The 22,271-nt window shown below is 36.1% G+C and overlaps 2 protein-coding genes across 2 annotated transcripts; both read left to right on the top strand.

Annotated features, from left to right (window-relative positions):
* The first annotated feature begins 475 nt into the window (after positions 1 to 475).
* Positions 476 to 12,976, top strand: LOC135692074 (uncharacterized). Its single transcript, XM_065210097.2, has 9 exons — positions 476 to 827; positions 1,753 to 1,825; positions 2,504 to 2,737; positions 4,969 to 6,242; positions 6,641 to 6,748; positions 7,148 to 7,282; positions 10,025 to 10,219; positions 11,194 to 11,397; positions 12,471 to 12,976. The coding sequence occupies exons 1-9, from the start codon at positions 744 to 746 to the stop codon at positions 12,576 to 12,578; spliced, it is 2,415 nt and encodes an 804-aa protein (XP_065066169.2). The 5' UTR covers positions 476 to 743; the 3' UTR covers positions 12,579 to 12,976.
* Positions 12,977 to 13,510: 534 nt separating this feature from the next.
* On the top strand, positions 13,511 to 21,003 carry LOC135692075 (sodium-independent sulfate anion transporter). Its single transcript, XM_065210098.2, has 3 exons — positions 13,511 to 15,561; positions 16,000 to 16,291; positions 19,346 to 21,003. Exons 1-3 carry the CDS (start codon positions 14,680 to 14,682, stop codon positions 20,062 to 20,064), a joined length of 1,893 nt encoding a protein of 630 aa, XP_065066170.2. The 5' UTR covers positions 13,511 to 14,679; the 3' UTR covers positions 20,065 to 21,003.
* Positions 21,004 to 22,271: the final 1,268 nt, after the last annotated feature.

The raw sequence follows: 22,271 nt of genomic DNA, 5'->3' as shown, positions 1-22,271 counted from the left end.
ATATCTAGGCCGTTCCCTTCTCATCAAAACATTATATGACGTAAGAGTTTGTCGGCGCCTTTGAAAAAAAGTGATGAACTCGATTTTACTCTGCTTTCGTTCAGAGTAAAATTTCCAATGATAGAGGATTAACAACTGATAAGCGCATTAAATTCCGCAGCGAAATTGGAAAATTTTGGTATGTTACACGATCACTTTTCAATATCGAAAAAAGTGATGGTAAAAAGTGATCGTGTAACCCGGCCTTTTCACATTTGGTGAAATCTTCTGAATTCTCTTGCAGCTTGTACATGGATGTTCTCTAATTCCTTAAATAGGCTTTCGCTGTATGTACCCCGTGTGGCTATTGCATATGTTATGGTTGGTATTCTGTTTTGAAGTAAATTTCTTGGGACAAGTATTTCAGATTTTTAATTTTTTTCATGAATTTGTGCCTGTTTATATCATGGCTCTCATTTTCTCAGGGTGAACAGTTAGCCTATTTTTGGCACACCATTGGTGTATATCCCTCAGTATTGTCTGCAAATCTTCACATACTTCGTTCATCTCATCATACGTATCGTCAGCATACATCTCAGCCTTCGAAAGCGGTCCAATAAGCGGTCCTTCTGGTCTGTGGCCGAGGCTTAGGAGAGAATTACGTCACTGCTTGGTTGTCAGAGTAGTTCCGCTTTCCAATCCCAAGAAACAAAAGAACTGCTCTGCAGTTAGGCTATACTCATACTCCACTGAGTGAACTCGCTATGGTTGAGTCAGACGAAATAATTGTTTTAGAATCTCTATTGGCCCATAAAGCAGGAGGGGACGGAGCAGCATGCAGACAGAAGGTATAAAAGGTCACTGTTTACCTTTGTCACTGTAAGGGTTCGTATGTCCTCGATGTTACCGTACGGTTTAGGCCCTTCCCTTTGAGCACCACCTCGAAGGCTACGTGATGAACTTCTGGCTTATACTCTGAACTTATGGATTTTTACTTCTTCAAGATTTTTTAGATAGGCAAAAAAGGAAAGAAATTGACCGGTGTAAATTAACATTATTTTGGAAGCCATCTTCATAGCATGATGAGCTGGGCGCTGATGGTGGTGTGTTGATTCTGAGGCGCTAATGCAGTTTCGCACCTCTTGGACATTGATCCTTACCCAAACCCTATCCTTATGCATGGAACCACACGCTGAGAGGTGCGAAACTGCAATAGCCCCGATTCTGAAACTGAAGTTTCAAGCAAAATTTAGACAATGTAGGCTCACTTTCCAGTATTTTTATTTGCACTTGATATGCAATTCTTGTCTCTGCCTGTGTACCAAGTAGCCAAATTTAAATTTGATTGTAATTCAAAGGCTCACTACCAGAAAGGCACTCACTCTTTTGGGCAGAATAGAGCAATTAACAGTTTCAGTTTTTTATCATACAATTCTAAATACAATTCAACATTAATACTCGACAACTAAGATAAAAAACAACTAATTTACAACTAAATCAGACTAAAATGAGTACAAAAAGACACATTACATGATTGTATTTAGAATTGAATGACTAAGGAGGAGCTCTCTAAGTAGATTAACTAATCAAGAGAGCCCCCCCCCCCCCCCCCTCAAAAAAGAAACAGAAAGAAAATAAAAACACTTTTAAGAACAAGACAGATGATAACCAAAGCCAGATGAACCTTTCTGAGATAAGGTTATAAGTAACATTGAGTTAGTTTTCTTTTCTTTGAGCTTCTTTCTCTAAATATTCCAATTGCCTGCTTTGCAGAAACGCTGGTGGCAGCTAAGTGATAGTGTTGATGAAGCCCGAGGTTATCTTGTTTGCAAGAACAGAAGTAAATGTAAGTAAAAATGATTTGAAAATGAGACTTTGACCAAAGATTATTGCTTGTCCAAATCTTCATAGCATTTGTTTTCTGCCACTTCACTGTTGTGAGAGAATGGCTTGGAACATAGGATAAGTTAAATGTTGCTAATCAAAATTGGACAGGGACATTTAATAGGTTCCCCTGCAGTTCTCAAGTCCAACAGTATTTACCTTTTTTGCTAGATATGCAATCATCAGATCAGGTGGTTTGACCAGAAAAAGCACATAAAAAAATGATGAACAAGTAATAGAACATAAAACTTTTTCATAAGACTTTTAGCAGGGGAGCAGTAAAAAGCTCTCCTAGTATCTGCAGGTGAGCAATTTCTAGATGAAAAGGAATATAAATAAAGGAAAATTGATTTTAAGGAGGGTAATTTGCTTTTAAGAGCAATTTAGGAGAGCAATTTGCTGTTTAGAGTCTGTAGCTCTGCTCCAGCATTTGAAGAGAGCCTGAAGATGAGCAAGATCTATGGCTCTCCTTAAATGGCCAGGCCTGATAAGAGGTTTTATGCATAAGCAAATCATATTACTGTATATATCTCAAATTTTTGAAGCATCTTTAGGTGGCCTTTTGGTTTTTATTTATACATAGACAACTTGTACATATACATATCCATGTTTTGTCATTAATGTCTTTATTTCTTCATAGATATCATGAAGGTATGGCTCAAAGATAACAGCTTTTGCCTTCATGAGTTTCCAATCCCTGGTAAAGCAATTATTTTGCGGCATAACATGAAGTCTGAATGGAAATCACTTTTCATTGCCAGCATTGTTGAGTCTTCAGAATGTACAAAGGAAAATCAAAAGTCACTCACACTTTCTTTTTCAAGTGTAAATGATTTTAGCAAGTGGGAAAAAGAGCTTAGGGGAAATTTAAAAGGTAATTTGAGAACAAATATTCTCTATCTTTCAATGGATAATTTACAAGACCCAATAATGGGTATCACACACAATTTTTTTAGTAGTTAGTTGTTAGCAGTTAATGAATAACATTTAAATGTTTTGCACTTTTTGGGAAACTATACTGCTTGAGATTTTCGAACGAATTAAGACTTAGTAGTGCAATGAGGGCAAAATTTGTGAGTTTAAAAATAATAATAATAATAATAGAAATATTTAGACAGGGTAAAACCTTTTCAGTGCCAAAGGCACTGTTATCAATAAGGGCCCTGTTTAGGTGATTAGTTTGTGTTGAGCAGTATTAGTTTCCCAAAAAAAAAAACAAATTAGATGGTAAATGAGGTAAATCTAATTTCAAGTTTCTTTTCAGTTCTAAGTAAAATAATTAACTAAAAACAGTTTTTGTACTTTTCAGTATTAACTGGAAACATTTATGTCATCTATAGCTGTCTTGAAGTTATTTAATGACTGACTTTCCCGGACATAAGGAGGAAGTTCATTCCCGATTTTAATAGACGTTGGGACAAATGAAAATTTTTTAACAGTTTGTTCTGCAGAAAGGTAGGATAAAAACTGTTTGACTTTACAAGAATGACAAGAATATTGTGTGATTTTTAGGTTCTGTTAACAATTCAAAGTAAAGTAAAGTTCTTGAAATTCAGACATCACAGCCCATATTATTGATAAGGGGAAATTTATGGGGGAGCTAAGCCCCTCAGCCCCCAGCTTTGTTGGTTTTAGCATATTCTGTGTTGATTGTTACTTCAATGCTTATCTCATTTTGCTTTCAAAGTTATAGGGAGATTTGTGTTCTAGGAGCATTAATCAGAAAAAGTGCTGCGTTGCTAAATGTTTTTGTTCAATGCCAGGGGGCTTTGGGATTGAGGTGGCTCAGCCACTTTATTGAAATTGAAAAAGATTTTGAGGGTTCAAGGCCCCTTTTTTGACAAAGCAGTATGTTTTCGGTTGGCAAATTCCTTTCTTGGCAATTTGAATTTGAATTAATTGCAAGGAGAGGCACATGAGCTCGATCAAGCATCTCCAAATGCACCTAGAAAATTCTAGGAGCTTGATTGATTGAATAAGTATGTTTATGATGTCTAAAAATTGAATGCAAATCAAATCAAACCAAACCGAATTTTGTTATTGATAATATTTGATGATGCTCAGTCATGGGCCTAGAGGCCTAGAGGGCCGAAGGTGCTCTGTTTGTGAAGTGCCTGCTTTTTGCTCCTGACAAGGCTTGATTATAGCTTATTCTGAGATCATAACAAAACAATGAATAAGTTTTTCAAAAAAATATCTGTTGATGTATAAGGCTACTAAATAAAGAATGCTATTGCATCAGCTCTGCTAGAGACATTACTGAGGGTATCTAGCTTATCAAGAGATGAAATGATTATGTCCTAGGAATCAATTTTTTCACAACTTTTGGATCTGAACTATACAATCTTAAAGAAAACCACAGAACAAATGTTTTAATCATTTGCGCCATTTGAAACTGGTGTAAATGTCTGAAGTATGAAAATTATCAAAGTATGTTGTTTTTAAAATTCCCTCTTTTTTTCCTCATACAGTTTCACCTTCTATTCAAGTCATATTGTCAATTTATATTGTACGATGCTCCAGCTAGTAATATTATGAAATCTTATCTGAAATATGGTCAATGAAAGGGCTGAGTTTCCAAATATAAGTTGTTTTGTCTAGGTTTATAGCTTTTGAAATAAAGACTAAGTACTTTCGCAAATATTTATGATTCTCAAGTTTCAGAAAACTATTTTGCTCACATTAAAGTAGAAAAAAGTTAATATAGTTGAAAAATACCATTTCCAGATTCCTTGCAAATGAGAATGCCTGTGCACACTAAAGTATGCTCTTTATACCTCTTTTGAAGTTAAACCAAGGTGTTCCCACATCAACTGGCTACATATTGTCGAGCAAAATTCGTTCCGTCATTCTAACACAGAGAAAGACAAAAAGATGCATGAGCAATCACAAGCAAATCTCTCTACGGATCCTCATTTGCTGTCTCTCTTTAGCCTGCCCAGATGCTTAGCGCTACAAACTTTTTATTCTTCCTATGTTCCTAAGAAAATCTCAAGTAATATTTATCTAAGACTCATTTGCCTAAACAATGCTATACATGCAATCACTGCTAAAATTACCGAACCATAATGAATTAGCATTTGAAAATCATACTTTCTTTTGTAGTTTATTCTTGCAACGTGGAAATTGAAAAAAATCAAACATTGCCAGAAGGGCCTGCAGTGGTACATGTGACGTCAGACTACATATATATAACAGCAGACAATGACGGTCGGAGATACAAGTCACTTTATTGTGAAAGTGTGAGAAAAAACAGTGTTGTGTGTTATTCAGATGGTTCTGAAATGTTTCATTTTTTAGAAATTAAAAACAGAAATGGGTGCTGCGAAACGATCAAATTCAAGTCAAAAAACGTTTCTGTTATCAAAAGAAGTTTAAATTTTTTTGCGAATCTTCCTGTTGGGAAAAATATGTCATCTGGGCGCTGCTCTAATATCGAGACTGTGAAAATGAATAATAATATTGATCAGGTGATTCCAGTTGTGAAAAGCGAAAACAGAGCCGTCGTACACAAGTGGTACTCGCGCAATGAAATACGCTGTTATGAAACCGCTACTGTTAAAAGTGATGAATGTAGGACATACCAAAGTCTAGTTAGATCCGGAAGCCCGTGCCTCTACAGCTATGTTTCTTTAGATTGCAATTTGAGCTCAGAAGATGCCCAGGAAACAAATCAACCAACAATTAAGGTGGCAGATTTTCAGCCTCTGTCTAAAACTGAAGAAGAAGTAAAATGCAAACGATCCTGTGATGATAGAGCTGGCGAGAATACAGATGTATTTTCAGTACAGGAAGAAGAAAATCGCATCCTGCATTCATCTAAGAAGAGGGAAACAAGGGAAAAGGTCGCTGAAGAAAGCTGTTCAGTTGACTATGATAGACTAAATATGCAAAACGATAAATCAACGAAATCAGTCGTTGACTTTAAAACTACGGCAATGAAATGTGGGTCAGAGTGCACCAAAACTGGTGGGTGTTTATCTTCAGATTATGAATACAATGACAATGAATGCGAAAAGATAGGTAAAGCTCAAGGCACGAAGCCCTGTAAGCCAATGCGTCAAATCGAAATATACAAATACAGTGATGAGCCATTGGTGTTGTGTCGTTCTTCTCGAGCTGAAAAAAGTGGATCGCTTTCACCTTCTGCATCTGATCCATTGATCGATAATTTGGACAGCCCAACAAAAACTGATGTTTATGATCATTTAAGTCGATCATGTTCTGACAGAAGGACTTCACGGTTAGAAGATTGGACCCCAAAAGGTCTTCCTCCAATATTCAAGCGAGAGCATCCTGGTTCACCGAAGCCAGAAAACCATTGGTATCAAAACGGGGGTTGTGGTTCACATAACTCTTTTAACGAAGTTTTTCGAAAAGTGAGTTCCTTCGTTTCCTCCTTGATATATTAGCATATCAAAATAAGATTCAACTGCTAAAAAGCTACATGTATCCAACTATAGGTCCGTTTCACTGCTGTTTTTGCACTAAGTTTAGTGTCAAAGTTAGTGTCAAAGTTTAGTGTGCACAAAGTTCTAGATTATTTTCACTAGTTTGCGCCAAAACCTCATAAGCTACGTTTAAGAGATCATTACCACCCTATATGTTGTTCTTATATAAAGTTGATAAGTGCCTTTATTGGATTGCTGTTCGTTGATTTGCTTTGTTCCTGCTCACTTACTCTGTACGATTTCACTTCAACGCAAGATTTTTAGAATCGGTTTGCAGCTTTGTTGCTGCAGCAAGAAAAAGTCAACCGATGTTTTCATTATTCTAGGATCCAATAGAAATCTTCGTGCTTTTGTATGCAAATGGAATGACTAGTGGCGGAGTATGGACCATAGGGGTGTTGATTGTTAAGAGCCAAGACAACGAAACATTCAAGGTACGGTAACTAGAAGCCGCTTAAGAATGATGCGTCTTATTCAAAGCATTGAATGTGCTTATTACATCATCCTAAAGGCTGCCTGAAGGAGTTTAATATGATGATTTGCAAGTGGCTTGAGAACAGCTATGATAAAATGACATTAAAACTTCTTCAAGACCTGTATTGAACAGCATAATTTGTGGCTTTCCATTTGTGTGTTAGACCAAGTTGCTGTGAAAACTTCTTGCAAGTTGCTTGATAGTGTATTTGTGACGGAAGCCCTATCCGCGGTTTAAGATATATCATTGATTCAAGATTTTTTGCATTTGTTTTCTAGATATGCTTTCTGGGCACTTTTTCTTTCTTTTTTCAATGATTGGATGTTGAAAAATAATGATGACTTTGTTTACTTCAAAGACTATCCAAGATCTAGAAAATGACTTTGGAAGAAAACAATTGTGTACACCCCGGCTATTAGATGCTGAGTCAGACATTGCAGTGGGTATCAAGGAATGCAGCGATGGGTTTGACGTCATAAACAACAAATCGCAAGTAAGATTGTATGCACTTTTTATTATTTTCATATTATATCTTCACAGGGTGTACAATCTCTTGTTCTTCATTGAAACATAGCGACTAAACATTGTTTTTATTATCTTGCACCACACAAGCAGTACTTAACTGTTCTTCATTGAAACATAGCGACTAAACGTTGTTTTTATTATCTTGCACCACACAAGCAGTACTTAACTGTTCTTCATTGAAACATAGCGACTAAACATTGTTTTTATTATCTTGCACCACACAAGCAGTTCTTAACTTTTCTTCATTGAAACATTGCGACTAAACATTGTTTTTATTATCTTGCACCAAACAAGCAGTTCTTAACTGTTCTTCATTGAAACATTGCGACTAAACATTGTTTTTATTATCTTGCACCATACAAGCAGTTCTCAACTGTTCTTCATTCAAACATTGCGACTAAACATTGTTTTTATTATCTTGCACCACACAAGCAGTTCTTAACTGTTCTTCATCGAAACATTGCGACTAAACATTGTTTTTATTATATTGCACCATACAAGCAGTTCTTAACTGTATTTCATTGAAACATGGCGACTAAACATTGTTTTTATTATCTTGCACCAAACAAGCAGTTTTTAACTGTTCTTTATGGAAACATTGCGACTAAACATTGTTTTTATTATCTTGCACCAAACAAGCAGTTCTTAACTGTTCTTCATTGAAACATTGCGACTAAACATTGTTTTTATTATATTGCACCATACAAGCAGTTCTTAACTGTATTTCATTGAAACATAGCGACTAAACATTGTTTTTATTATCTTGCACCAAACAAGCAGTTCTTAACTGTTCTTCATTGAAACATTGCGACTAAACATTGTTTTTATTATCTTGCACCAAACAAGCAGTTCTTAACTGTTCTTCGTTGAAACATTGCGACTAAACATTGTTTTTATTATCTTGCACCAAACAAGCAGTTCTTAACTGTTCTTCATTGAAACATAGCGACTAAACATTGTTTTTATTATCTTGCACCATACAAGCAGTTCTCAACTGTTCTTCATTCAAACATTGCGACTAAACATTGTTTTTATTATCTTGCACCAAACAAGCAGTTCTTAACTGTTCTTCATCGAAACATTGCGACTAAACATTGTTTTTATTATATTGCACCATACAAGCAGTTCTTAACTGTATTTCATTGAAACATGGCGACTAAACATTGTTTTTATTATCTTGCACCAAACAAGCAGTTCTTAACTGTTCTTCATTGAAACATTGCGACTAAACATTGTTTTTATTATCTTGCACCAAACAAGCAGTTCTTAACTGTTCTTCGTTGAAACATTGCGACTAAACATTGTTTTTATTATATTGCACCATACAAGCAGTTCTTAACTGTATTTCATTGAAACATAGCGACTAAACATTGTTTTTTTTATCTTGCACCAAACAAGCAGTTCTTAACTGTTCTTCATTGAAACATAGCGACTAAACATTGTTTTTATTATCTTGCACCATACAAGCAGTTCTCAACTGTTCTTCATTCAAACATTGCGACTAAACATTGTTTTTATTATCTTGCACCAAACAAGCAGTTCTTAACTGTTCTTCATCGAAACATTGCGACTAAACATTGTTTTTATTATATTGCACCATACAAGCAGTTCTTAACTGTATTTCATTGAAACATAGCGACTAAACATTGTTTTTTTTATCTTGCACCAAACAAGCAGTTCTTAACTGTTCTTCATTGAAACATAGCGACTAAACATTGTTTTTATTATCTTGCACCATACAAGCAGTTCTCAACTGTTCTTCATTCAAACATTGCGACTAAACATTGTTTTTATTATCTTGCACCAAACAAGCAGTTCTTAACTGTTCTTCATCGAAACATTGCGACTAAACATTGTTTTTATTATATTGCACCATACAAGCAGTTCTTAACTGTATTTCATTGAAACATGGCGACTAAACATTGTTTTTATTATCTTGCACCAAACAAGCAGTTCTTAACTGTTCTTCATTGAAACATTGCGACTAAACATTGTTTTTATTATCTTGCACCAAACAAGCAGTTCTTAACTGTTCTTCGTTGAAACATTGCGACTAAACATTGTTTTTATTATATTGCACCATACAAGCAGTTCTTAACTGTATTTCATTGAAACATAGCGACTAAACATTGTTTTTATTATCTTGCACCAAACAAGCAGTTCTTAACTGTTCTTCATTGAAACATAGCGACTAAACATTGTTTTTATTATCTTGCACCATACAAGCAGTTCTCAACTGTTCTTCATTCAAACATGGCGACTAAACATTGTTTTTATTATCTTGCACCACACAAGCAGTTCTTAACTGTTCTTCATTGAAACATAGCGACTAAACATTGTTTTTATTATATTGCACCATACAAGCAGTTCTTAACTGTGTCTTCTCTCACCTTGTAAGCAGTCCCTTCTTTTGTTTTTTGTTAAAATTTCCAAAGTCTGACTCGCTGGTCAATCAAATGCATCAATGAAGACTCCTTCTTGTTTGAAATTTTGCTTTATTCATTAATCAGTTTTTCTCCAATTCTCTTGCTTTCAACGTAAATTTTTGTAGTTTATTTTAAGAAGTATCGAAAATGAGATTTTATAGTCTACTTGCAGCATACATTCATTCACATAAGCAGGAATTATTTCAAAAATAAAATCATTATTCAATCTCCTCTTTAAGGATTCTATAGCAAATTTGTCCTTAATGATTTCTGTTATTATTTAGGTATTGAGGTATGACGATTTGGAAAAACTGGGGCAGAGGAGGTGGATTGTTGTCGAGTTTTTGTTTGAGCACCGTGACGAGGAATCTTGTATATTTAAATGTGATTTTAGCATCGAGCCAGCACAGGGGGAGAATCGGGAATCACATTTCTCATCACAAAATATATCAATCGTGAAAAAATTCTCAACATCAGGAGTAAGTCCATAACTATTCGTTCGGGTTTTGTATTTTTACAAAGCGCTGCAGGATAAATATTTTCTTTACACAAATTTTCATTGCGCCTTACTCTGCCTTCTTGGTGCTTTCGACTATGGCCTCAGTAGACCTGGTATCCTTGTTCGTAGGAAAAATAGCATACCAGAATCAATATGCATTCGAGTTGATGCATACAAGGAAATTTTCTGCGAAAAATATAACAGTAAACGATTTCACAAAAATTTGAAAAAAATTATTCATTTAGAATTTTCAGACGGGCTTTGATCTGTAACTTTAAAGATTTGTAGCAAAAAATATTGCAAAGAAATGATTACGTTTTTTCACAATAATCTCAATTTACGTTTTTTCGTCCAGTTTTAAATATTTTCTGGACCCTAGTTCCTAGCTTCCGATATATTTCCAACTCTTGGACTTGTATTCACAGCAAAACACTGAAAGAACTCATTGAACAGAATACGTTTTGTAAACTTTTTTGGGGAGACGAGCAAGAGAAAGGATTTTAGCGGAAGAGGCAACCCTACGTCCCAGATTCAGAGGGCATGCGTGATAATTTATTTGTTCCGTGTGTATGCTCTCTGACTCCAGGAAGAAGGGTTGCCTCACCCATTAAAGAACTTTCTTGTGCCCGTCTCCCCAGCAAAGCTTCTTTGACTTCAGGTTCAAGTAATTTTGCAGATTCTTTGTCTTTCTTTAAAGTAAGCTAATTTGTGACCTACAATCCAGGGCAGTCGGTTTTATATTTTGCATCCCCTTTCCCGGTTGATGAATATAAGCTAATGAGCACGCGTTAATGGGTTTGTACAGCCAGGGCTGTCCAAGATTCTAGATAGGCTAAGAGATTACTGCTCCATGGTCCAAAGCAGCGAAAGCCCAACATGTTTCTTGATTTTCAGATATCCTGCAAGTTTCATTTTCTTGCTTTTTATATAAGCATTCTTGCTTTCTTTTTTTAGTCTGTTGAAAACATACAAAGACAATTTACACCCCCTCGTTCGCGTCTCAGAATAAGCACGATAAATCGACAAGAACTTTGTCGCGATCTGGACATCACAGCCGCGCTGGGAAATGACTGGAAAGAATTTGCTGCGAGAATCGGCCTTGAAACGCGGGAAATTTGCATCATTGAGCATGCAAAATGTTCATCTTGCACAGAGGAGGTAAGACAAAACCTTTTGTTTTGAATCGATGTTTTTGAGTGGACTTAAAGGCAGGGTTAGCGGTATGATAAAAACTCTAATTACAGCAGATACTTGATGTACGAAGTCATGCTTCCAGTTGAGGTTGGTCTCTACAGCAAAGGTCGCGTGTTCTCATGGACATGCTTGTTTCTTTTCATCGCTTTTTAAAAAATTTGCTGAAAGCTGTGTTTATTTCCAGAAACGGAAAGGTTGTTCACACCAATGCAATATTTCCCCTATCCGTCTTTGGGACTACATTATAACCCTTGCATTACAAGGTCACCTTGAATTTGAACCAACATTCATCCATGCTGGCAACTTCGCTTCGAATGTTAACATCAATTCAATTTAGTTCGATTCGATTCAATTAAATTTAATTCAATTCATTTTTTATTCAATTAGCAACTGACTATTAGGTACAATAGAAATAGCAGTTACATTTTAGTTACATTACAATGTGCAGGTCCATATTTTTTTACCTTCATTATCACTTTTATTTGCTTGACCGACCAAATAACGCCCAAAAGTCGATGCACTTTCGATTTTTGATTTCTTCTTGCTTGGTTCAAACTATGAATGTTTTCATGTTCAAGTTGAACGAGTATAAAAATGACCAGGACTTCATACGGTTGCCATTATATTTTGTCAAAAAGCTGATGACTATATTGTGCATCAATAGCCTCTCAAGATCTAAAAAGCCCAGGAAAATTATTGGTTAAAATGTAGCTCAAATCGTAGTTTGTTGACAAATACTTTCTCGATTATTAAGTAGGGTATATCGAATTACGTTTCAATGTGATCTCAAACTTGTTGCAGGATTTCTTTGTATTTGAATTCAGATGATTTTACTATTAACTACGAGCTTTTTCCAAGCTATCGAGAGTTGCAGCTTCTTTCCAGAAATTTGGAGGCAAGATAATGTATGTTGCTTTTATTATAGACGGTCACTACATTTGATAAAGTTTTGGCCTTATCACAACCGTACCGAGCGTGTAAACAGGGTGGGTTTGGCAATGTGGTAATTTATTATTATTTACTTCCTTCATTTATAGGTTCTACAGATCTTAGAGAGAAGATATCCAGAAAAATGTAACTTAGAATATCTGAAAACAGTGTTGCTGGAAATGCGAAGGCGTGACTTGATTGAATATTTGGAATGAAGAAAAGAAGTCAAATGCCACAGTTTTCATCGCTTCTGTAGGATGTTGAAAGTTACAAGCTGAAATGTGCGGCGGGGAAAAGACCCATAAATTCAGTTTTTTTTCTCAAAGGGAAAGTATTCTTCAATTTTGGGTGCATTAGTGTAGCTCCCAGGCTGAAAAAGACTGAAGATACCGTTCTGTTTGCGACGCAATAGGAATGGAATTGCCCTTACATCTTTGTTTTATAATTGTAACTGCAGGCAGCTATGATATTTGTAAATAATGTGAATCAAGATTTTGATTATTAGAATCGCTATGTGTTTTAGAAACAGTAACTGCATGAACGTCTGTTTTAATTTGAAACTGGTGTTATGAAGAATTGGCTTTTGAAAGCAAAGTTCATATCTGAATTCAGGGGACCAAAGAGAGTTGAAATAGATTGTACTTCTTTATTCTGCTTTCTAGCAAATCTGAATTCTGTAATAGTTTATATAGGCAGTAAAGATACCATGTATTCGTAAATATTTTCAGTTTACAAACTGTTTTTTAGCTGAATAGATCAAATATGTACTTACGTTATATTGACTTTTGTGAAAACATGCACATCTATATTTTTTTATAGTGAAAAGGTTGATGCATAGCTTTTTTGAACTTCGGGCTTCGTAGGTTGAAAATGTCTTCAAATCTTCTGATATTTCAACACTTCATCAATGTCATAAAACGGTGATGACTTTTAATGTAATCGTGATAATTGTGACAACATTATTTTATCATGAAAATATTTTTTCATTTTGCAACCGCTATTTTTTGATCTATTTATTAATTCTACTTTCTGCCAGACATGTTAGGTTCAACCGTTTACTGACATTAGTAATGAAGTAATTAGAGAAGGGGGAGGGTGTCACAAAAGTTTTCAACTTGCCACTGGCCGAAAAGCCCAGTCTCGCAAAACCTGGGTGAGCGTGGTACTTAAAATATTTATGTTTTTATGTACCTTGCTCGTTGTCGCAGGGCGTGTGCCCGCTAGTTTTTCTGGGTTCTGATCCGGGAAGAAGATAAGTATATGGAGAGCTCATGTTTTTTGGTATCTCGTATCTAGGCCAACAAAATCATCCGCATTCTTCTACTTGAAATCATCAGCTTACTTATGTTGGCTCCTGACCTACCCATTGTATCTGCTTTTCAAGGTTCCATTTTCCAAGAGAATTTCAAAGAAAGAAACGCGTTCTGCGTATTTAGTTTCTGGCAGTGCTAGTATGAAAATATCCAAAATAATTTGTTACCCACAAATTCTTTAACAGCAATTGTCTAGGGTCAGGCAATAGTTGTGTTAGTCCAAATTTTAGTGTCTTCTAGGTATGGTTATAACAGAAACAGCATTTGACTTTTATAACCAAGCAGGCTGTTTACTTCGTTGATATTCGTGCACTTTTGTCAATAGTTTCTTATGATATTCTACGTTTTCAAAAAAAATCGATAGCCTTGTCAGCGTGCCTTGTAAAATGTATCTGTGTTTCTTCATGTAATAAATATGTCAAAGCACGGCATTCGTAGATTCTGCAAGCAACTCTTGCATCCCAAGCCCCGTTCCCCTCTTTATATTAGTAACAATCTGATGATATCTGCAGTCTTGTCTTTCATGTTTGACATTAGGACTTTCTCTCAAAATGTTCTTACGTACCAACAAACGTAATTAGACTGTAACTTTGCATCAATTATGAATTCTTTTGCGCCTGAAAAGTTCATTATACTTGCATTCTGCTTGTTGATTTTGACTGGGCCGAGCAACGATATTTGTTGCTTCTGACATGGCTATGTTTTGATAATAAGTGGAAAAGGTCAAATGACTTTGGTCACTGCAAGCCATCTGCAATCGAATTGTGCACAGTTCGAGAGCGCGATGACCCGACGAAATGCGAATAAATTCGGAGCGATGTTACTTTGTTGCCTTTCGGTATACTGCACTGTATACCGCGCATAGCTCGTACTTGTACGGCTGCTTGAGTGCATAAGGGACTCATGAAAACAAGATTTCATTGCAAAGATCAGCTGATTTCTGGGTTCAACTACAGCTACAATAAAAGGTCAATGCGGCTTAACGGAAATCTCACCCGAGAATATGGAAAATTCATATCACCACTCTGAGAATGGAAACAAATTTCGTCAAAGGCTCAAGAGTGCAATACCAGGTGGTAAGGACAGAAAGCGTGCAATGTCTAAGTTTGTTGGAAAGAGGCTGCCAATCACTAAGTGGATTCGAAGGTGCAACAAAACGAGTCTTTATTATGACGTAATCGCTGGCATCACTGTTGGCTTGATGTTAGTACCCCAAAGTTTAGCATACTCAGCGTTAGCGGGCCTGTCTCCAGAATACGGCCTGTATTCATCATATTGCGGCGTTCTAGTTTATTTCATCTTTGGCACTTCAAAAGATCTTCAAACCGGGCCAGCTGCTTTGGTTGCAATGTTAGTTGACAAATTCACCATGGACGGCGAGCAGAAGGTTATGTATGCCACTTCGTTAGCTCTTTTTTCGGGAATAACGTTAATTGTCATGTCAGTGTTTCGACTGCAGTTTTTAATTAATTTCATCTCTGTGCCAGTATTGGCGGGTTTCACCTCCGCAGCTGCAATCAAGATTGGAGTATCTCAACTAAAGGGAATGTTTGGCCTCTCCATTCCACGTGGGCACTTCTTCCACACAGTCTATAACAATTTTGCCAACTTGAAGCAAGCGAGAGTAGCTGATTCGTTGCTGGGTTTTGCATGTCTCATAATGTTCATTGCTTTGCGACGAGTTGGAGCTTGGAATATGGGGAGAAAAGTTAAGAAAGGTTGGCCCGCCACATCGAAGAAAATTCTTTGGTTCGTCTGCAGCGCTCGGTTTACCCTTGCCGTTTTATTAACTACTGTGTCAGCGCAAATACTGTATGAAAGATTTGAGATGCAAGATGTTTTCACACTTGCCGGAGATATGGCATCCGGCATACCGCCACCAAAGGTATGAATGACATCCAATTTTAGCCTTTTAGCATCTAAATTATTAACAGGCTATCAAGTCCAGAGATAAAGGTAAGATTTTCTGTTTCCATGGCGGTTTCGCCAAACAAAATAAATGGCTGTTTTTAAATGACTTTGGTTGATGTGAATTTTCACTGCTATAAGTAGCAAGGTAGGGGCTAGATTACGTTAATGGGACTTACTCTAACTTTGCTTATGCTGTACAACATACTTACCATTCATTCCTATATCTGCGACTATGTACCTATCTTTGAATTTTCTGCCCCCCCCCCCCCTCCCCCTCAAGATAAGCATAAGCAAATAACACGAGAATAACAAACGAAATGATTGTTTGAGCATTATCATTTTCAGTAACTGCCATTTATTGTTATTTTGCAACTGGGCATATGCTGTGTTGAACCTTTCTGTCTTTTAAAAGGTCCCTTTGGCTGACGTAGTGTCCAACGGAACTGTGTTGTGGAGCAAGTTTCAGGTGGTGCAACACCTAGGCATCGGTTGCGTGATTACGCCGTTGGTGGCTTTCCTCGAAACAATTGCGGTTGCGAAGACGCTTTCCAGGAAAAACAACTATAAGATTGACGTAACCCAGGAACTGTTTTCTCTTGGCATTGTAAATGTATTCGGGTCGTTCTTCTCTGCTTTTCCGGTGGCCGGAAGCTTTAGCCGAAGCGCATTGAATTCGCAATGCTCTGTCAAAACCCAGCTTGGAGGTAAGCCTCATATAACAATATACTAGTTCCAAACATTATGACGTCATTTAATGAAATTTTAGAATGTTGACTGCGTAGTCGGTGAGAGCCAAATGAAATCACTGTAAATGGGCAAAGTCAGTTAAAGTTCCTAGAAATTGGCTGGGGTATGGCCACATGAGCACAGACTCTATCTCAATCAAATCACTGTAACGTAGTTTTGGTTCTAAATAAAGGAACCTGACCAAAGCAACAATAATTCATGCAAAAACTCGCTTCTTTCACTTTCTATATCTTAGATTTCACAGTTTTTCAGTTTTAGATGTCTTTCATAGTGTTCTTTTAGGCTATTTGTTCAAAAAATAAAAGAATTGTTGATTACGTCAACTTTGACACTCTATTTTGGTTATGAACAATTACAACATATTTTGAAATTAATACACAAGAGCTTCTGCTTTTTTGGTGACACGTGACTGTGCACAAGGTAGAAAATTTATCTAAGGTTTTTCTAATCTTTGCTTATGCCGTCAAATTGATAATAAGAAGTTTCTATACATAATAACAAAGTTGCTGGGACATTACTCCTTCTCTTGATTCGAATATATGATACCTTTTAATTTCTTTTTTATAATAGTCATATACAGGCCAAAAATCTAGCATTTCTGGCTATAATGTTATTTATATTTTTAAACTTCTCTTCTTGTATTTATGATCAATTGCGAACTTACATCATGTCGCAAAAGTATTCAACAGATTGATAAGTCCGTTTTGCTTGAAACCGATCAATGATTTATTGCAACGACAAAGCAAAAAAGTGTCGGGTTCTTCTCTTTGGAAATAAACTACATTCGAATATAGTAATCAAGGTTTGGCATAACGACCCCATTTTAATGAAAAACCGATAATAATAATCAGCATCATCAACAAGAACATTCCAGTACCATCGCTATCATTGTCACCATGTTCTTAAGTTGATTGGGTCATGATATATATCTCCAGCATTAAACGCAAAATCGTTTGTCGGATATCCTTTCAGTGGGTTGCTTTGCTTCGTGATCCACACCGGTTACAGGAAGTAAAGCACTGTTGCACTAGCCAGCCTTTTTTGAAAGATAAACATTGATCGAACTAAGTACAGGCTTTCAAGGTCATTTGCCTGAGCATGCTTTTGTTCTCAGTGGAACGTTGTTCGAAGATGCAAGCAGATTGTCCAAATGATAGAAAACAGAAAACATTTTCGTTGCGTAGGGTACAAAATCTTTTCTCTACACCTGAATGTGTCAAAGAAGCTACGACTTATTAAATGTAACAAACTTGATGTGTTGCAAAAAGTACAATTTTTCGAAACACTAAATAACGTTATTGCTGATGGGAGATGCATATGTCAGTATAGATAACATTGATTTGATAGACAGGTTAACATAAGATGACGAGATTGACAAATAGAACATGGTTCCACGCCAAAAAACCCAGCCGCCTAATCACATGCGTTTTCAATAGTCTGCTATGTCAAACCCGTTTATAGTTTCAGTTCTCTGATTGTAGTCTATATTGTGAACAGCCAACTTAGTCATAGGCTACCGCTAACGTCTCTCCTTGTTCCTTTTCTATTTTTTATTAGACCTCTTTTTCAAAGCACATTTTCAAATTTATCGATTACCATTTCATAGCAATGTGAATGCAATCAAACAAGTGAACACGTCTCCATATGAAAATTTAGTACGGTGAACAAGGGCTTGAATAGATTGAAAACGTCATTCTAAAATTTTATGCTTAAGTAAAGAATTGTTCAGATCAACACTGTCAAACTTCAAGCTGGAATCACTCCTTATTTTCAAAGATTTTTTGTTCCTTTAAATATTAAGTCAAAGTAAATTTTCTGTCTCTATTTCATATTAACACTTGCAGACATATTTTGACGTCAATTTTCGCAGTGTAATTAAATATGGCTTTTCTGATGGCAACGATCAAAGTTTTTCCAATACAATTCAAACAATTTAGCAGTGCAATTCAATACATCTCCATATGATAGATATCCACGTTTTTCCCCAATCAAAACTTGATCAAAGGACAGATCATGAATGCTGACTAATATCCAGTGAATGGAATCCACAGAATAGATTCAGAAAGGCAGTCTTGCACGTGTTAACACCACCTATGTATAAATGTATCTTGTCTGCTCTAACTACTGTAATTGTCTACACTCTTGGTTGATATTGTTTTCTTTGTCTACACTATCTACCTAAGTCAAAACTATCTACCAGTTTATTATACTCTTGTCAATCATAGAAGGCGTGTGCAGTTTTGTTGACTGACAAACTGCCTGTCACGATAACCATAACAATTAAATTTAATCTGATTAAGAAAAAGCTAAATCTTCTTGCCATACGAATTGCATCCCAAGAATTTTGAGCTGTTATCTTGTTATTTGGTCTGATCTTGGAACCATTTGTGCACCTAACATTTGAATGTGGGATGTAATGTTGAGTCCTACAAAAAGGGCTCGAGTCTTTAAAGGAAGCTTGGTTAGAATTTATGCCAACAAAGGTTTATTCTCGAAATCTCTTCCTAAATCCATTATATACCTCTGCTGAATTGTTAAGTAAGAGAGACAAAACTTATTGTAAGGGAGGTAAAACATGAGTTAAGTTATGTTAAGTTACAGAAGAGATGTAAAATGGTTCCTGAGCTGATAACATGATAACATTGTAACTCATTTCAGACGTAAGCCTGTAACGTAGGACTGCTTTATTTTAGTATTTCAGCAGGCTACAGATGTCCGTCATACATTTTTGCAAGAAAGATAAAATCAGATTAATATCTAAGTAGTCTTTCCTGAACTGTAGCTTTTGCGAGCACTCCAAGCCTTCCTCTGGAAAACCCTTTGTTTGGAACATCGTTCATTACTTACTATTAGAAGGGACTGTTGTTCTTTTCTGTTGGATAACTTGAGTGATATACCTGAGCAAATCATTAGCTTACTGCAGCAGTTTTGTTTGCTGCAAAGCACTTATTGACAGCTTTTGTCGACTGAAATTGAATTGCACTAAATTTTTTTGCCTTGTGTAATTTCAGGTTTCTTCACTGGTGTTGTTGTGTTGCTGGCAGCATCTTTCATGACACCTTGGTTCAAATACATACCAAAAGCGACTTTATCAGCAATGATCATTGCAGCAGTAATCCCTTTGTTTGAGTACCACATCGTCCCAATATTATGGAAGACAAAAAAGATAGACATCATTCCTATGGCAGTTACTTTTTTTGTATGCTTCTACGAGACCGAGTTCGGGATTTTAGCCGGAGTTGCAGTTGCATTATGCATTTACATCTATGAAAGCATTCAACTGCATTTGTCCCAGGAACAAGACGATGCGACTGTTTTTTTTAGCATAGGTTCACAGGCTGTTGGATACCCTAATATAGATCAGCTAATTAGCAGGTTGGAAAAGGTCGTCAGAAGCAAAAAGTCAAAACCATCGGTGATTGTTTTGGAAATGGAGAATGTGACCCGTGTCGATTCAACAGCAGCAACAGCTTTAAAACAGTTTTGTCTGTCCGTCAAAACCAGTGATATCAATGCTCCAAAAATTTTGTTCCGCAAATTGCAAGACAGACCAAAAAGAGCCCTTTCCAAAATGGGCATAGAGATCGAGGAAGACTTGGAGTTAATGGAAATAGAAGCAGGGACAAATGAGCAAAAAGCGTGCGAGCTCGAGGCCTGTGATGCAAACGAAGTCAGAGAACCACTCTACCCGAATTTACAAAGTTTATCTGAAAACAGAAACGAAGTGTAGCAGCAATAGAGAAAGAGACATCTCATGAAGACGATTTTTTTTGAAAAGTATTACATATTGTGAAACATATCTTGTTCTGCTAATTTTAAAACTCACATTACTTTGATTATACGAACAAAGAGCGCAGCTTACAACATATAAGTTGGTATTTTGACTGGCATAGCGCCTAGTTTTTGTAAACATCTGATTCATATGTTGTTAACTTAATGGCTAAGCAACCTTTTGTTCAATAGTTAAATCTGCCCATGGCTTCGTACGTATATGAGTGTCTTTGTGTTAGTCAAAATAGGCAGAGAGTCCTGTTTTCAAAAAAGCCTATTTTGGTCTATTTTAATTCTTTCCCAGTTTTAACCGTCACATTATAAATTTGAAAGCAAAACTGAAAAATGATTGACAAAAACCACTTCTTGTTACCAATCTTATTGACTTGTGATTGCTGCTAAGTCCTAAAGGAATTTCCCAAAGAGCCCTTATATGGAGTGAGGCTCCACCTGCCTTCATCGTTTTGCACCCCACAACTATCATTCTTTTTCGGCAAAAATACCCTTTAATGAGGGAAAAACTATTCCATCTATGAGACTTGTATGTAAAAACATTCGTACCACGATATGATTGAGATTGAATCTAAAACCATCTAGTTATGATTAAATGAACAATTATATTAAAGTTCATTGCATGTATTTAATCTCTCTTTGATAAATAAAGTGTGATTACAAACTGTCTATGCTTCAGATATGTTAGTAATAAAGTTCTAAAAAGAATTTATCATCAAGAAAAGACAATATGAAAGGGAAATCTATATCCTTTCTGGTTAATAAACAGGTTGCAGTATTTGTGTTTAAGTTAACATTTACGAATCAAAAGTTTTAAATGCTCTAATCACTTTTCTGTTATAAATCTTTGTTAGCATTCTAGTTTTTGATATTATGTTTTATCGAACGCTCGCTTTTTCTGTCCATTGAAACTCTCAATATTCTGTCCATTTGGTACCAAATAAAGCGTTATCAATGTGCGGCAAATGAATTGGTTTAGTTAAACGATTGGCTGCCGTTTGATCCAAAATCAGCTGTTTGAATACTCAAAAGTCGCAACAGACTGTATTGTGTAAAAGCAAGAAATGTTAGAGGTATTAGAAGAAATAATGCCTACTACTAACCCGAAGACCAATTGTCTTTAAACAAAATGTCTTGAAGGTAAACGGCAAACTAAAAAAAATTCCTGTAAGTAACGTGACTGTGATTTAAGATCATTTCAAACTGCTAGCAGATTGACTTTACTTATCAACCGATGTACAAACGTGAAAGTGGCTTACTCACTGGCTGACTGTTTAGTATAGTTTAGTATATTCGATAGCCTGAATGGCGGACCTACCGGGCCTAACTGCGGGAGGTACAAAGCGTATTTGCAATAGTATCGTCAGTGTTTAGGTATTCAATTCCGAATAGCTAATTAGTTGGATTGTGTATCTTGAAGTAACATGAAGAGTTTATCATTTGTATACAGTATACTTTATAAAGGCCAGGCCTGCAACATCGCATCAAAGCACAAGCCACACAGGCATCACCAGACAGAGGATCTTTTTAGGAATATTTATTTTTGGGGATCAGTAATTCAAAAGGACAGTTCTACTATGACGTTACTAGGGGTAAAAGCGAGAACACGTGGTTTAGTATGCACCGTTGGCATAAAGGGCGAGAGGGCGAGGCTGCCAATGAGTAGCAAGTGTGTAAAAGCGTAAATACCAACGAGCAGAAAACGGAGATAATTCAAGAAAATTGCTCAACACATGTAAACAACAAATTAGCTTTGATGTAAAAAGATCTCACAAGCATAAGCATCAACGAATGTGGAATTAACCTTTGCTTCTTTCATTATTAGACTTAATAAACCTTTCCAGAAATAAATAAACAGAATCCATACTCTTTTTGGGACTTAACTCAGGATCATTTACAGAAAAAGACAGAATTAAAATCACATGGCAATAATAATCTTTGAAGTTACTCTGCTAGAACTTCTTTGATTCCAACTGCTTACGAATCTTCTAATCTCAAATACATCATACTTTGTTACATCTATGGAAATAAAACAAAGCAAATCGTTGCAAGCTCAAAACATGCACTTTTAGGCACTTTTAGGCACTTCATTCATTGAATTTTTCGATAGAAGTAACTATAGTCTATAAGTGCCACAACAACAACGATACTGTA

This window comes from Rhopilema esculentum, chromosome 13 (assembly GCF_057945365.1).
Source record: "Rhopilema esculentum isolate cy_ngs chromosome 13, ASM5794536v1, whole genome shotgun sequence".
Lineage (NCBI taxonomy): Eukaryota > Metazoa > Cnidaria > Scyphozoa > Rhizostomeae > Rhizostomatidae > Rhopilema > Rhopilema esculentum.
Note: the sequence above shows the minus strand (reverse complement) of the source record. Positions and strands in the feature narration are given on the sequence as shown.

Coding starts and splice junctions, on each gene's coding strand:
- LOC135692074 (XM_065210097.2), top strand. CDS start 744: ATGGTTGAGTCAGACGAAATAATTGTTTTAGAATCTCTATTGGCCCAT. Junction 1,826..2,503: donor TTGCAAGAACAGAAGTAAAT/GTAAGTAAAAAT, acceptor ATTTCTTCATAG/ATATCATGAAGGTATGGCTC. Junction 2,738..4,968: donor GCTTAGGGGAAATTTAAAAG/GTAATTTGAGAA, acceptor TTTCTTTTGTAG/TTTATTCTTGCAACGTGGAA.
- LOC135692075 (XM_065210098.2), top strand. CDS start 14,680: ATGGAAAATTCATATCACCACTCTGAGAATGGAAACAAATTTCGTCAA. Junction 15,562..15,999: donor CCGGCATACCGCCACCAAAG/GTATGAATGACA, acceptor GTCTTTTAAAAG/GTCCCTTTGGCTGACGTAGT. Junction 16,292..19,345: donor TGTCAAAACCCAGCTTGGAG/GTAAGCCTCATA, acceptor GTGTAATTTCAG/GTTTCTTCACTGGTGTTGTT.